The sequence below is a fragment of the Vigna umbellata genome, chromosome 4, assembly GCF_029865625.1.
Source record: "Vigna umbellata cultivar VRB3 chromosome 4, Vumbellata_1.0, whole genome shotgun sequence".
Classification (NCBI taxonomy): Eukaryota; Viridiplantae; Streptophyta; class Magnoliopsida; order Fabales; family Fabaceae; genus Vigna; species Vigna umbellata.
In genome coordinates, this window is record NC_142168.1 from 34,231,507 (window position 1) to 34,245,193 (window position 13,687).

At 34.5% G+C, this 13,687-nt stretch overlaps 3 protein-coding genes across 4 annotated transcripts in view; 1 reads left to right on the forward strand and 2 right to left on the reverse strand.

Moving 5' to 3' along the window:
* On the forward strand, positions 1–2,765 carry LOC148199988 (uncharacterized). The gene is made up of 5 exons (XM_088111997.1): positions 1–454; positions 535–711; positions 922–1,354; positions 1,650–1,739; positions 1,819–2,765. The coding sequence occupies exons 1-5, from the start codon at positions 20–22 to the stop codon at positions 2,595–2,597; spliced, it is 1,914 nt and encodes a 637-aa protein (XP_087968123.1). The 5' UTR covers positions 1–19; the 3' UTR covers positions 2,598–2,765.
* A 1,264-nt stretch (positions 2,766–4,029) lies between these two features.
* Positions 4,030–7,776, reverse strand: LOC148199989 (RNA-binding (RRM/RBD/RNP motifs) family protein). Its single transcript, XM_088112350.1, has 6 exons — positions 7,557–7,776; positions 7,306–7,346; positions 6,996–7,159; positions 6,772–6,871; positions 6,062–6,231; positions 4,030–4,812 (listed from the first exon to the last, which is right to left on the reverse strand). Exons 1-6 carry the CDS (start codon positions 7,679–7,681, stop codon positions 4,294–4,296), a joined length of 1,119 nt encoding a protein of 372 aa, XP_087968476.1. The 5' UTR covers positions 7,682–7,776; the 3' UTR covers positions 4,030–4,293.
* Positions 7,777–10,401: 2,625 nt separating this feature from the next.
* The window catches only part of EMB3012 (embryo defective 3012), a 32,562-nt gene continuing 29,276 nt past the window's right edge, over positions 10,402–13,687 (reverse strand). Inside the window, exons 29-36 of one of the 2 annotated variants that reach the window (XM_047302402.2) lie at positions 13,403–13,510; positions 13,160–13,301; positions 12,997–13,068; positions 12,696–12,909; positions 12,391–12,457; positions 12,053–12,144; positions 11,744–11,804; positions 10,402–11,167 (exon numbers count right to left, since the gene is read on the reverse strand). In XM_047302402.2, coding sequence (XP_047158358.2) covers positions 10,806–11,167; positions 11,744–11,804; positions 12,053–12,144; positions 12,391–12,457; positions 12,696–12,909; positions 12,997–13,068; positions 13,160–13,301; positions 13,403–13,510 — 1,118 coding nt within the window. In that variant the 3' untranslated portion in view covers positions 10,402–10,805. Of the gene's footprint in view, positions 11,168–11,743; positions 11,805–12,052; positions 12,145–12,390; positions 12,458–12,695; positions 12,910–12,996; positions 13,081–13,159; positions 13,302–13,402; positions 13,511–13,687 lie in introns of both variants that reach the window. The other variant, XM_047302410.2, reaches the window with a different exon arrangement.

Genomic DNA, 13,687 nt, shown 5'->3' on the forward strand with positions numbered 1-13,687 from the left:
TGAAGTTGAAAGCATTCAAATGCGTGAGAATCATTGGAATGTTGACGTTGTTGTCCTTAAGCATGTTGAACGGACACTCCAGCTCCACTACTGCATTACATCTTCACTGTTCAGAATCTCTTCTCTCTTTGTTCCAACCTTCATTCTTCTTTGGTCGTGTTTCACCAAGAGCAAGACAACCATGTATTTCTCGCATTCACCTTCAGAATTTCAAGCTCAGAGTTCTCAAAGCACTACTGTAATCCCCCCACATCTTGTCAAACGAATGCAGCAAGAAGAATGCTTCAATTGTCACCAACTTGGACATTGGTCTTGGTACTGTCCTTCCAAATCCCCCAATTCTAAACGCGACTCACCTTCTCCCAACGGTGTACAGTGCAGTTGTGGGCATGGCGCATGCGAAATCAAAACCTCACGCAGTGGGAGGAACTTCTATACCTGCCCCATCAAAAGTGTACGCTTCTAACACTTGCAGTTTTGCATCTTTCTCTTGTGATTATGATTTTAAAGATGATGTTGGTGGTTATGTTAAAGGGGGTAAAATGTAAGGACTTTGTTAAGTGGTGCGATGAACCTGTTGCTGAGAGAGATTTGCAGCCTCCAAGGATAAAGTATCCTGAGTGTGCGTGTAAGGCTGGAGTTTGTAGAAGGGTTAAAAGCAAAGAGACAGATGGGGATTTTAAGTACTATTTTACTTGCCCTGTTAAACAGGTATGGTTCATGACCTTTATTTTCTGATTGATGTTATGGTTCTTTTTTGTGTATGTGTGTGTTATTGGGTTTTTGGGGAAAGATTTATGTTTTGTAGCATAAGAGGGATGATATTGGATTTTTGGTGCCTATAAGCTGTTTGATGTATATGGCAAGTATCCTTTTGGGTTATCTTGAAAATGTATCATTAAACTGATAATTGTTATATAGGGTCATGGATCTTGTGGATACCGTATTTGGGAGGATGAGATTAAACTGCTTGATGGAAAAAGCATTGTTCCTACACAGCGAAGCAGCCAAAGGAGTCTTCATGATTTTTGGGAGGAATGCCAAAATGATGAAACTGATAATGAGCTGGGAAGTAAACTCAGTGAAAGAATGAAAGTTACAGTCTATTCTGAGGATCCCTTGGCTGTGCCAGACAAAGAAGATAGTGGTGCAGTATTAACTGTAGCAGATTCGAATCGCAATGGTTTTCCAGATTTCATGGTTGATGGTGATGATTCCGAGTTTATAAACTCGGTATCGTGGGATACTGTTGAGGAAGAAGCATTTCTATCACTATCTCAAATATCAATACCTTCAAGGATGCGTTGGCGACAAATTATGTTTGAGAGGCGCATTTCCTCCAATGCTTCATTTGGTAATATTTTCTTTCTTTGTTCTCGGAGATCTGTTTCTTTCTTTCATTTTTCCTTTATGTTTCAGCTGCAACTTTTGGAGCAAAGTTACATTAGTTTAATTATTTTTACTTGATTCTTTACAAATTTAATCACAGGTCATTATTGTTACAATCAGTTTAAGTTTGAACTTAAGAAATTGGATTGTGTCATGTTTGAAAGCAGTTTAATCTTATTTAGTCTTAAAACTCTATTTGAGAGAGAAAACCTGTGATTTAGTCATATTTAGTCTTAAAACTCGATTTGATCTTATTGCAGGTTCTTGTCGAATGGGTTGGCTTGGCCGTCTTATTTTCTTCCATCCAGCTCAAAGCTTGAATCTCCCCACGCCTAAGCCATTTTTCTGCTGTATAACTTCATCAGTTTTTTTATGTGTTTATGTGCACTTTGATTTAGAATTGTGGTTGATTGTGTCTCATCCTTACAGGCATTTTCCCATCCTTTAATCCAATAATTGTCCCTAAACAGAGGAATGTTTCTGATGGTCCTTGCAACAAGCTTGCTATAAAAAGTGTTAGTCAACAACATGCCCAACTTTCAACTGGTTGCCATACTGAGGCTTCTGGACATGTAGTTAGTCCCAGCAAATCACCAGATGGTGAAAGAAAGTCAAAGGCATCAAGGCATAGAGAAGTGATCTTGTTCACACAGCAACAACTTCTAGCTGATCTAGAAACCTTGGCTCCTCATGAGCATGAGTCCATGAAAGAGGCAGCAGAAACCACTTTTGCAATATTAGATGTTTTACAGGTTGACTACAAAAAGTTTTCTGATCATGTCTTGGACTATATCAATTTTGCATCATCAATTGCAGAAATAGATAGATCCATGGAAAATTTCCTTACTATGGAAGATCTCAACAAATTCTTTGAGGAGGAGAAAATGAGATTAGTTCAACTCCAAGATGATCATGTCAAGACCAAAGCTTTGCTTGAAGCATCAAAAAGACATGGACAATTGCTATGTGAACAGGTCTCTCATCTCGAGGCCATGCTCAATGCAAAACAAAATCAATTAAAGTTTTGTGAGTTGGAGACCTTAAAGATTGAAACTCGCCTTGGTCATTTGGAAAGGAATATATTGGCGACTGACATAACGCTGAAGCAAACGAAAATGGCAAAGAAACAAAGTGAAGAAAGACAGACAAAGCAAATTGCAGCTCAGGAAGTTATGCAGAAGGCAAAACTTGAATTGGAAAATTGGTAACTCAGAATTGAAGTGTATATATAGCACACCTTTTGTGAATAGTGCATATATTTAAGCTCACTGTTCTTCTTCCTGAGCTGTGTAGGATTGTATCAGGTGTTATAATTGCAGACTTTTTGTTTCTAACACTAACAGTGTAATAATTCATCCTAGAACCTTTTATGTTTACATATGCTTACTTTAAGGTATCTATTTGTTTAGGCGAGTTCATACTCTACTCTTGCTTTTTGGCATATTATTTCCTTTGGGTTTTCCTGATGTCATTACTATAGAAGATGACAATGCCATTGCAACAAATTAATCAGATTATAGCAGATAAATTGTCGTTAGTTTGTGAAAGCTTTGCCGATTATCTATCAAGATGAACATGATTTTAAGTTCTTCATTGCCATATATCATCTCCCCATCATCATCTTGATTCTAGTGGTTGGTGTTAGACTTTACTAAAACTTTTAAATTAAAAGTGATAACAATTTTTCTTAACCACTATTTTGTTTGTTCTTCCCATTAATTTTTCTGGTTGCCATTATTTCACAATTTAGTATCTAAAAATGGGCCAAAATCATGTGATTTCGAACAGTGTGGTTGCAGTGTTTTTATGTTATTTTAAGAACGTAACTTATAAAACAGAAGTGAAACCTTATTTTATGATATTTTATGATTTTTTAATAACTTAAATAATCCTTATAACTTTAATATATTTATATTTTAATAATCATTATATTAGAATTTTTACAACAAAATTATTCTTTAAATTACATAAACAAAATATTAAAATAATATAATTTAACATATAGAAATTAAGTTATCAAATGTATCCACACTTAAACTTTTGCATTCTTGGGCAAAATCAAATCTAAACAACCTATGCACAAGACTCATCCTAGCCAAATAAGATGAACAAAGAACTCAAATAACTCAATCGTGAGTACACGTCTTAAACATGTTCAAAACATTTACCACATCTGAAAAAAAAAACTAACAACATTGGTCAAAGAAAACTAAATCCATGTTTTTTTAAAAAGAGGACAAAATTGATCAAAGTTTGAAAAATAAACAAAACCCAAAATGATCAAAAACATTTTTATCCCTTTAAATTACCGTATATCAAATCAAGGACTAGTACATGCACTTCCATTCATTTGCTCATAAAAAACATGTACTTTTATCCAATGTTTTCTTTTTGTTAACAAAACCATTTTGACAAATTAATAAATGAAATGAATTTTAATACACGATTAATTGAAGAAACAAAACAAGGCATTTACTTAAATCTATATCTTAATAAAATATGAAAACCCAAAAAGGTTTGTAATATTGAACAATAAAATCAACTAACTCAATGTACTCCCCAAAATTTTCATGCATAAAAAAATAGACCAGCATGGTATAATCAAGTCGAAAACATAAAAAAAAAGATGGTAGTAAGAAATGGTACAAAGCAACAATAACATTGAGAATACAAGCATCTGCACAATTTGCAGCTTACATGAACAAAAAAAGACTTCAAAGGGGGATCAAATGAAAATTTTGTTTAGACTTCCCAGAAATGGGTGTGCTGATAAATGAAAGCATACTTGGCAATTCTCTTTTGAAAAGAAAACATGTAATCTAACTGATGAACCAAACACAGACTACAAACTTGCTTTGATGCTAGACATATTAGTCCTAGACTACAAATGCTCGATATCCAATCTTATCTTCCATAAGGATGGTATCGGCCAGCACCATAACCACCTCTACTGCTCCCATAGAAGGGACCCCCACTAGTCCCTCCATATCCACCTCCTAGGCTGCCATCATAGCCACTTTGATAGGCACCGGCACCAGCACCACCAGAAGAACCACCACCCCCACCATATGCCCCATAATTCTCACTAGGTCCACCATACCCACCAAGATCATACCCTCTACTAAAGCTTCCACCATATCGACCAGCATAACCGAGGGAGGGATCTCCTCTGTACGGTCCCATCGCACCAGCATATCCTCCATAACCACCAAATTCACTTCCATAGGCACCATAAGCACCACCCCTACCGCCACCATAAGCACCACCTGATCTATAACCACCCCCAACTCCAAAATTGCCACCAAATCCATCATAGGCATCTCCATATCCAGCACCACCGTATGAAGATCTTGAGTCATTGTAGCGCTTGGATGATGGAGGTGCCGAGTTTGGCTTCTTTGGTTCAGCCTTCTTGATTTCCACCTACATAAGAAAAATGACAAGTTTACTTTATTGATGAAAAAGAATGTAAATAGAAAAAATGCTTCAATAAGGTTCTTGATCTGTTAAATTGCAAATCCATCCAGATACTTTGAATGCCAATGACTTCGTGTATTTGGAAGTAGGATACAGTAGTAAAACAAACATGCACACACTAAGAAACACCACTTCAAGTGATAGGTTCGGTATAGTTTATAAAAGAAGGAAAAGACAAGGTAGTTAGTACAGCTGTAATTAAATAGCTGTAAAACTACATTTTAATCACAAAAGATGGCATCATGTATCGGTAAAACTACATTTTAATCACAAAAGAATAGTAGATTTTTCTAATTAATACGCTTGAACTATCTTCCCATATATTTTACTCTCTACTGCAGCTTTTGCTTACTATTCAAAGCAAAGTAAACCTATCCTGAAGAAGAATAAGATAAGTTAACTAAATTTATCCAAAAAACCAATACAAACCCTCTCAGACTTCTGGAGGCACTGGTAGAAATTGCAACACAAACAGATATTCCCTCGTTCAAATTAGAACACAATTACATGAACACAAATTAAAATGCACGGGAAAAGTCCCAAGCCTAAATATCAGATCCCTTGCCCTTTCTTCCAACTGGTTATCTCTCACTCCTCTCCTTTTCCTTTTCAATAAGCACTATTTTCTTTCTAGAGTATTCCAAGGTCTCAGCAAATAACTGATTTGGCCAACCAGTTGACCCTTATTAATTTCCAATGTGGATTCTTGTTAGAATATTTACTTTGATACTCGGAGCAATAACTTTCACTAAAATACAGATAAGTATGATGATATGGAACTATGGATCCGATAATTTGATTTCAGAACAATGCAACTGGTACATTGAACTTAATAAAAAGGTGAGAAATCATTGCTACTTGATTATTTTCATTAAATTAAGAGTTAAAGTTACAGATTACTCATGAGTTATATTCTTTGAACAAGAGAATCAGAGCCAATAATGAGTCTCCACCTTGAAGATTAAAACCTTTAAAAGATATTTTTTGCAAAGGCAAACTCTAAAATATAAATTTCATGGCGCAAACAAAATCAAGTTGCCAATATTTCACTATTTTCAATTCCATTCAAAATAAACTTTCAGCCAAGAGATTTAAAATTTTATACAATCAACCCTCTGGATCTGGATGTCAGTTACACAAGTCAAGAGTAAAACAATGTAACACATGTACTCGGTTTTAGTAAAAGATTCCTCACCTGAGCTCCAGCAAATTCAATTTTGTTCCCCATGGATAGAAGATCATCAACTGCTTCTTCAGAATCAAATGTGATAAACCCAAAGCCACGAGATCTGTTGGTGGAGTGGTCCCGCATTATTTGGTGATCTTTTACTTCACCATAGCGAGTAAAGAAGTCTCTGAATTCATCTGCACAAGTGCATCTTTGATTAAAAACTACCAACCAAAGGAACTGCCGTTCACTGAAACTATTCAATGATTAATGAGTTACTTTGAAAATCAAAAACTGTTTCACTGTCTAACAGTCTGTTGAAAGTAAACTGTACCACAGATTTAAAGGGACAAAAGGGAATCATAATGAAAATAGTCAATTTACTTACACACCGTCAAACAAATAAAAACACGTCATTCACATCAGGACAGATGTAAATTACATGTGGCCAAGTGATTCATAAGAATTTCTAGGAGAAGAAAACTTGAACATACAAGGTACAACACAATAAGGGAGTTCTGTCTGTCTATAATATCAGAGTAAACCTCTGCAGATCCTAAACAGTACTCTCAAATATAAAAACAGTATTTAATTCTAGGATCTGAAACTTAGATAAATTTTTATGCCCATACTGTCCTCAGTTCGAAGGTTGCTCTCTCAAGGTGTTGCAATGTGTCCCCCTTGTTGACACCTCAGTCAAGCAGCAAAGAATTTAGCTAACTAAAGAGGTAACCTACCTTCAGTCACATTTGAAGGAATTCCACCTACAAAAATTTTCTTTGTCCTAAAATCCTTAGAGCCAACAGCTCCCCTTGGTATCGTCCGCTTAATCTCAACCTATATATGATGATCCCAAAACCATAAGAGCCAGCAAAGTATCCATTCACTAATCACTATAATCAAAACAAAAAACAGGTAACATGACATCCTTAGCCAAGACATCATCAGATTCAAGTCATACTTGTTTTCCATTGATGACGTGAGGATCCTCAATGACTTTATCAACCACCGAGGGATCGGCGTACGTTATAAACCCGAATCCGCGAGGTTGCCCAGTTTTCCTGTCCTTCATGATGACCGAATCCGTGATCTCACCATATTTCCCAAAGTGCTTAATAAATTGAGCTGCAACAAATTACATAAGTCATACGGGTAAGGTTATGAGAAATCAATGCTCAAAGCTACAAATCCACACAATTCAGAGAAAGGGTTGCCACACCCCAAAAATAACAATTACGATAATCATAAACAAAGGCAAAGCAAGCACTAACCAATGGTCGTTTCTCTCGCTAAACCACCTATAAATATCTTTCTGCAAATTATGGGTCGAGTGCAATTAGAACCAAATCTAAGAACATTATTATCGTCTAATCTAAATACCAACAAATTGAAAACCCTTTTTCTAGGAAGTGCAGAAAGATTGGTTCTTTTCATGAGCTGCTTTTGCCGAATTGCTCCAATTTAAAAAATTTCCGAAAAAACAAAAGAAACTACGATAAATAAATGGAAAAGGGCATATTACCCGGGACTGGCACCGTCGCCGGTGAGGGGTTGGGAATTGTGGGGTTCTTCTCTGTGAGAGAAAGGTGTAACGACGTCGTTGGGGTCAGCGGCATCCACCACATGCTCGTTACCGGGAGATTCCATAGCTTGCGAATTCAGAAGAGCTTGCGAAAGCGAAAGCGAAAGAGAATGAGAAAAGTAAAAAGAGAAACCCTAGATGGATATTGCTTCTCTCTCGTGTTTAAATTTTGTAAAACCCTTTTCTATTTTTTTTTATTTTTTATTTTTTTTATTCTGAGAGTGAGTGGGGCTGATGTCGAGAATAAAGAAGAGAAAAATGCTCTTTTTTTCTTCCTACACCCCGTATAATTTCTAACTGTACGTCATAATTTTTAAATAATTATTTTATCCTTCATAAAAGTGACTTGTGGATAATCTATTGTGGAAATGTTTTGCAACAAGTTTTTCCAAATTTTTAGAACATAACATGTATTATGGAATGAGTTTTGAAAAATAAGATTTTTGAAATAGGCTTGTAAGAGAATATATGAGACGGTTTTCATAACGAGCTTCGTAGAAGAAACTTTCTAAAACATATAAGTTGTGTTTTGGAATAGAATTTGTAGAATCTTTTTCACAACATATATGATATCATAATTTACAAAATCAAAGACGCTTGACATGGAAATCATGGAATTAATTATGTTTGCGAGAGAATCAATTATTTGTATTTGATTAAATGATCATATACATTTATATATATATATATATATATATATATATATATATATATATATATATATATATATTATTTTTTCATTCTCCTCTCCTAGTATTTAATTACAAGTATCATATAATCTATTACAATATGTATTATCCAATTAGAAGTCGTCTTGTACCAAAATAACTTTTAATGTCATTAGACTCCCCAACAACTTTAACTTAATTTAATTGATTACCTATGCATTATAATCGATTACATCACATTGAAGTCATTGAAAGGACTGACAACTTCACTTTTCAACGGTGTCAGAGTAGAAGTCACGTGGACATACACGACTTCTTCATTTGAAGTTGTGTAGGAGTTGCACGACTTACCTATTTTCATAATTTTTTTTAATTTTTCCTAATTCCATAATTTATGTGTGAAAATTTCTTATCTCAGTAAAAAAAAATTATACAAATCACATGGTTTACAATTTTTGGGACCTAGTCACCTAAAGGACAATGTTAATAAAAATGTGTGTTAAAAGAATAGTACCTTCAATGGACCATTTATGAGAGAACATAATGGATTCTTAAGTGGTAACAATATACATATATCATATGACAAATTAGTAAGGTGGTTATGTTAGAATTTAAATATGGCATATATTATTTTGTTTCCAATAATATATTAATTTTTTATAATTGTAGTATCGTGGAAGCTTGAAGTTGGTATGAAATGGACACAACATGAATAAGTTAAATACACCACACCGCCATATGTATTTGAGTAATGTAGATTATTACATGTCATTTTGCACTTTTGGATATGAGGTAAGTGCAAATGCTTATTGTCTATCTTTATTTAGAGGTGCCACAAAAATATCAACAATTTTTATCTATCAATGTGTGAGATGGCTATTACATTAGTTGATATGTCATCATTGTACATACTAATTGCAATCTAGCCTGTATACACATAATTTGGTGCAATAATTATGAAAATAAGAAAATTTAAAAAAAAGATACGATAATAGACAAGTCATATAACCTCACAAAAAATTAAATGGAAAAGTTGTGCAACCCCACACGACTTTTGTTTTGATCGCGTTGAAACTGAAAGTTGTTAGTCTCCCAACGACTTTAAGGTGATGTAATTGATTATAATGAATATTTACATTACATTGGAATCGTTAGGGGACCTAACAATTTCAATAGAAAGTCGTTTTGGAACAAGATAATTTCCAATTTTGAAAATGCAATTGGTACATGTAATTGATTATAGGCTAACTTCGCGGGTCAATCGGGCTAGCCGAACATCATTAAAAAAAATCAAACTTATGCCACAATACTTCATGTTAACCTAACCCGACACATCATTAAAAAAAAATCAAACTTATGCCACAATACTTCATGTTAACCTAACCCGACAGTCTCACTAAGGTCTGATACAACTTAACTAAGGTCTAATATAGGTTGACCAATATTTGAAACAATCCATATGATAATTCGTTTCAATTTTCATCCCAACAACCCGTCATCTACTTGTTTTCATGTAAAAATTCAAATTTCAATTTGTTTCCATGTGATATTACACTTTCGATGACAAAAATAAAAAACTAGGCATACGAGCCCAACAAATTGACAATTAGTCGAGTTGAGTTGTAAAGGTCTTGATCAAACTATATCAAACCTTGATCAAACTGTGTTAATATGAAATGTCGCGAGACATTCAAATTTTATAACAATTTAAAGCAAATAAATATAAAATTTAAAAACAATTTTAAATAAAGGCCTTTTAAAATAGTGAAATTAAACGAAGAAAATTTAATGAATAAAAAGACAAAAGGTTATTAAACCTTGAAAGAATGATAAAGCGTGTATCAATATTAACAAGTTTTAACTTCTTGTCCTCGAAAAACAATTATGAACATTAAGATTACACAAGAGCAACATCAAGCAACCAATTATGCTAAAAACTTGTCCACGAATTATGTTATATTTAAAAATCATCCTAAAAAGGTATTAAATATTAAAACACAACATACATTCCTAAAAAGTTATTTGTTACAATATTTCTTCCACTCAATTCTATATTTTCTATCAAATATAGTACATACAATAAATTAAAGAGTTGTAAAATAAACAAAAATATAAAATTAGAAAGTTAGAAATCCTTAATCGAATTCATAATTAATTATTAATATCCAAATAACAAAATGGCATTTTGAATCCATTCTACTTAGTTATATTTCAGTCCACCGTTTCATCATCTACCACCCTACAAATGTAATCCTATTTTACAAGCGACATTGCATTACCATCATTTAAAAAACAAGTTACAAACATGGTGAAGCAATAAGGTAGAGCAATTACAAACATCCCTAAATGGTAATGAAACTGCAGCACTAGCCTAAGAACGAGACAAATATGCAACGTGATGATCAAAGAATGATAACACATTCCTAAATTTGCACAGCTAGATGTAGATAACAAAATTCTCAGGTTTAGAAAACATACAACATTAGTCAGGTCTTATCAGAAGTGAGAGTAGTGGAAGAGTCTAAAACGTGTTCTGTGGATTAACCCTTCTTCTCCCTTCTCGCTTATAATATGGAGTTTCGTCGATGGTTCTCCTCACATAGTCTACAAATGGTTGAGGTGTTCGCGGAGACATTTCATTTACAGCAGACGGGTTGCTTCTATCAGGAGTTATGGGAGCTGCAATGCTTGTAGTTGTAGTAACCGAGGAACTTGTTTGCTGAGATCTCTCTGGTTTCTCGAAGAAACGTGTGAAGATAACGATTGATAAAATCAACAGCAGAAAACATCCCAGAATACTTCCCCAGAAGGCTTTATTTATGGCTATGCTGGATGGTGCTGTTTCCTCAGGTTCATGGTTGACGTCTATTTCCACACTCTGGCCTGTAATAAAACAGGGAAAAGGAAGATTAAACTTTGGGATGAATATCCAACGTCATCATCAAGAGGCTGTCACTTTAATCTCTATAAGTATTAAAATTCAAGTAAGCTCGTGAAAGTGCAATCTATCACCCACTTTAGTCAAAGATGCAATCTCTATAAGTATTAATATGATTTCAACGACTAAGGTGACATTAAGTGGTTAACTTTAGGGTAAAATAATAGCTTAGAGACTAATGTGACCGCACTTTTATGCTTTCAGAGACTAGAATAGTGAACTCTAACAGACTTAAAATTTGTTTGAATAAACTTCCCTACAAGTACATGTATATGAAAATAAATCGACCAATGAAACAAATTTATCCCATAGGCTAATTTGGATAGGCTTATTTCATTTAGTATCTCCAAAAGTTGATTTTAACTTCTGGGAGAAGTTTGTTTCATTTTACTTATTTTCTTCTCCATAAATGTTTATAAAGAAGTTTACCCAAACAGTGTTGAGTTTATTCCCTTTTGAGAAAAAAAAAATTATAAATGCCGAAGGTAATTAAGTAATATTAAGCTTCACGAATACGTAACCATTAGCTGGAAGTGTGATGCGGATTTTGTCTCTGAATCTCTTGGCTTTCAGAAGTTGAACCTGGAGACATGGACAAGAAAAATAAATTCGAATGTATTTTAAATCCAAAATCAGCACATTTATTGCATGTCTAACAACGGGATTAGTTCACTTTATAGCTCTGCAACTTCTCAGATGATACTTTAGCACCGGCTTGCAGTACGCATAAAAGAAATGCAAAGCTCAACTCAAGGTATTAAAAAATCACCTAGTTTCTGTAACTTCAAATTTAGATTTGACCAGTGAAGAAATCCATTGAAAGTACTCACCTCATACCGTGCATACCCACGAATGCCAATATCTTCTCTGTGGATGAGACTGATCATAATCAAATCTCGATGATGCCAGTGAATTTCAACATCTATAACAAAAAGGCCAACGTTTAACCTTACATATTGTAGACGACAGCAACAATTTTTTGTGGCAACTATGTTCTCAACAATTATCAAAGATGACAACCGGGAACATCTCCACGGGACCCATCACAATGATTTACATCCCCACCAGACCACAATATTTTTATGAAGATCAACTTCTGACAAAAGTATTGGGTGATCAAGCAACAAAATGATCATAGAAGAAAAAAAACGAAGATATGTCATCTTACCAGTATTTCCCAATATGGTAATGGCAGTTTTGTTTGAGCCTGGTGTCAGATTCAGCAGCAACGGATTCTGAGGGTATGGGGGTAACATATTAACATCATAGACTAATTTTCATTTCACAATCAGGTTGGGGTGAGGGATCCAATGTATTTGCAATTTGGCACATCACAAGCATAAAGGAGATTAAAATGGTCAAGAATCCAGATCAAGAAAATCACAGGCACTAAACTTCATAAATCAAGCACTCTTGCCTAATTCTGAAATGTAATTTGTAGCAATAAAACGAGGAAGAATCAAAGATCCACACCTTGCTCATCTCCATTATAGAAAATCCGCCAATAAAAAGTGCTGAAGCAGATCCAGATATATGTTCATTTTCAAGAGAAGCAGAAATGGAGACTGATACATCTGGCCTCATGCCTTCTAACTTAGGTACTGAGTGCACCAAATGCTCCGGTGAGTAAGGGAAAAATAAGCAATATGAATTGCCAGATTCCTGATCCAGCCATGGCTTCACGTACCTTCAGTGAATGGAGGTAGAAGATATATCTAAGAATGAATTGTTCACTTTAAAGAATCAAAAGAAAGAAATGGTTAAAGATCTATACCCCACATATGGTGGATCTACTCTACAATTGAATAAAATTCTCGTGTTTTCTCCAGGTGCACCAAGGGATTCACTGTAGGAATTACTATACAATCTAGTCAGTCAGAAAAGCAGGTTGCTTTCTTCAAACCAAGTTAAAGTCCATAGAGTTATAATTCACAAACCTGAATTTCACGGAGAAGTTGTATCCTTTCGAGGGGTATGGGACATTAGTTAACATCTCCTTTGGGCCAAGCAAAGAAATATAATCTCCTTTCAACACTGTAATTGTTGTTTGCAGTTTTGATCCTCCATAACGGAAAGATACTGCTCATAATAACATTCAGTGAGGGAGTAATAATTGTTTATAAAGCAAAAACTCCAGAATGACATTTAAAAGGTTTATTTTCAGTACTAAAATCTAGCACCTTGGGCTGAACCTTGCCCAATAGCTTTGGCCGTCCCAGATAGTGTATCAACGGATACTACACTTCTATTTGTAGTAAACCACTGTCCAGAAACTGTATCACTCAAACCTGAAACTTAAAGGTAAAATCCATTACCACTATGGAATAATTTGGTAAAAGGAAAAGATGAAATGCCCTGAACTCAAAACTCAGTCAAGCAATTGAAATAACTGTCTGCTCCAGTGCTGGGTTAACAAAGTAACTCTAGAAATCATGTTAGACAAAGCTAAATCTGATAAGTACAAC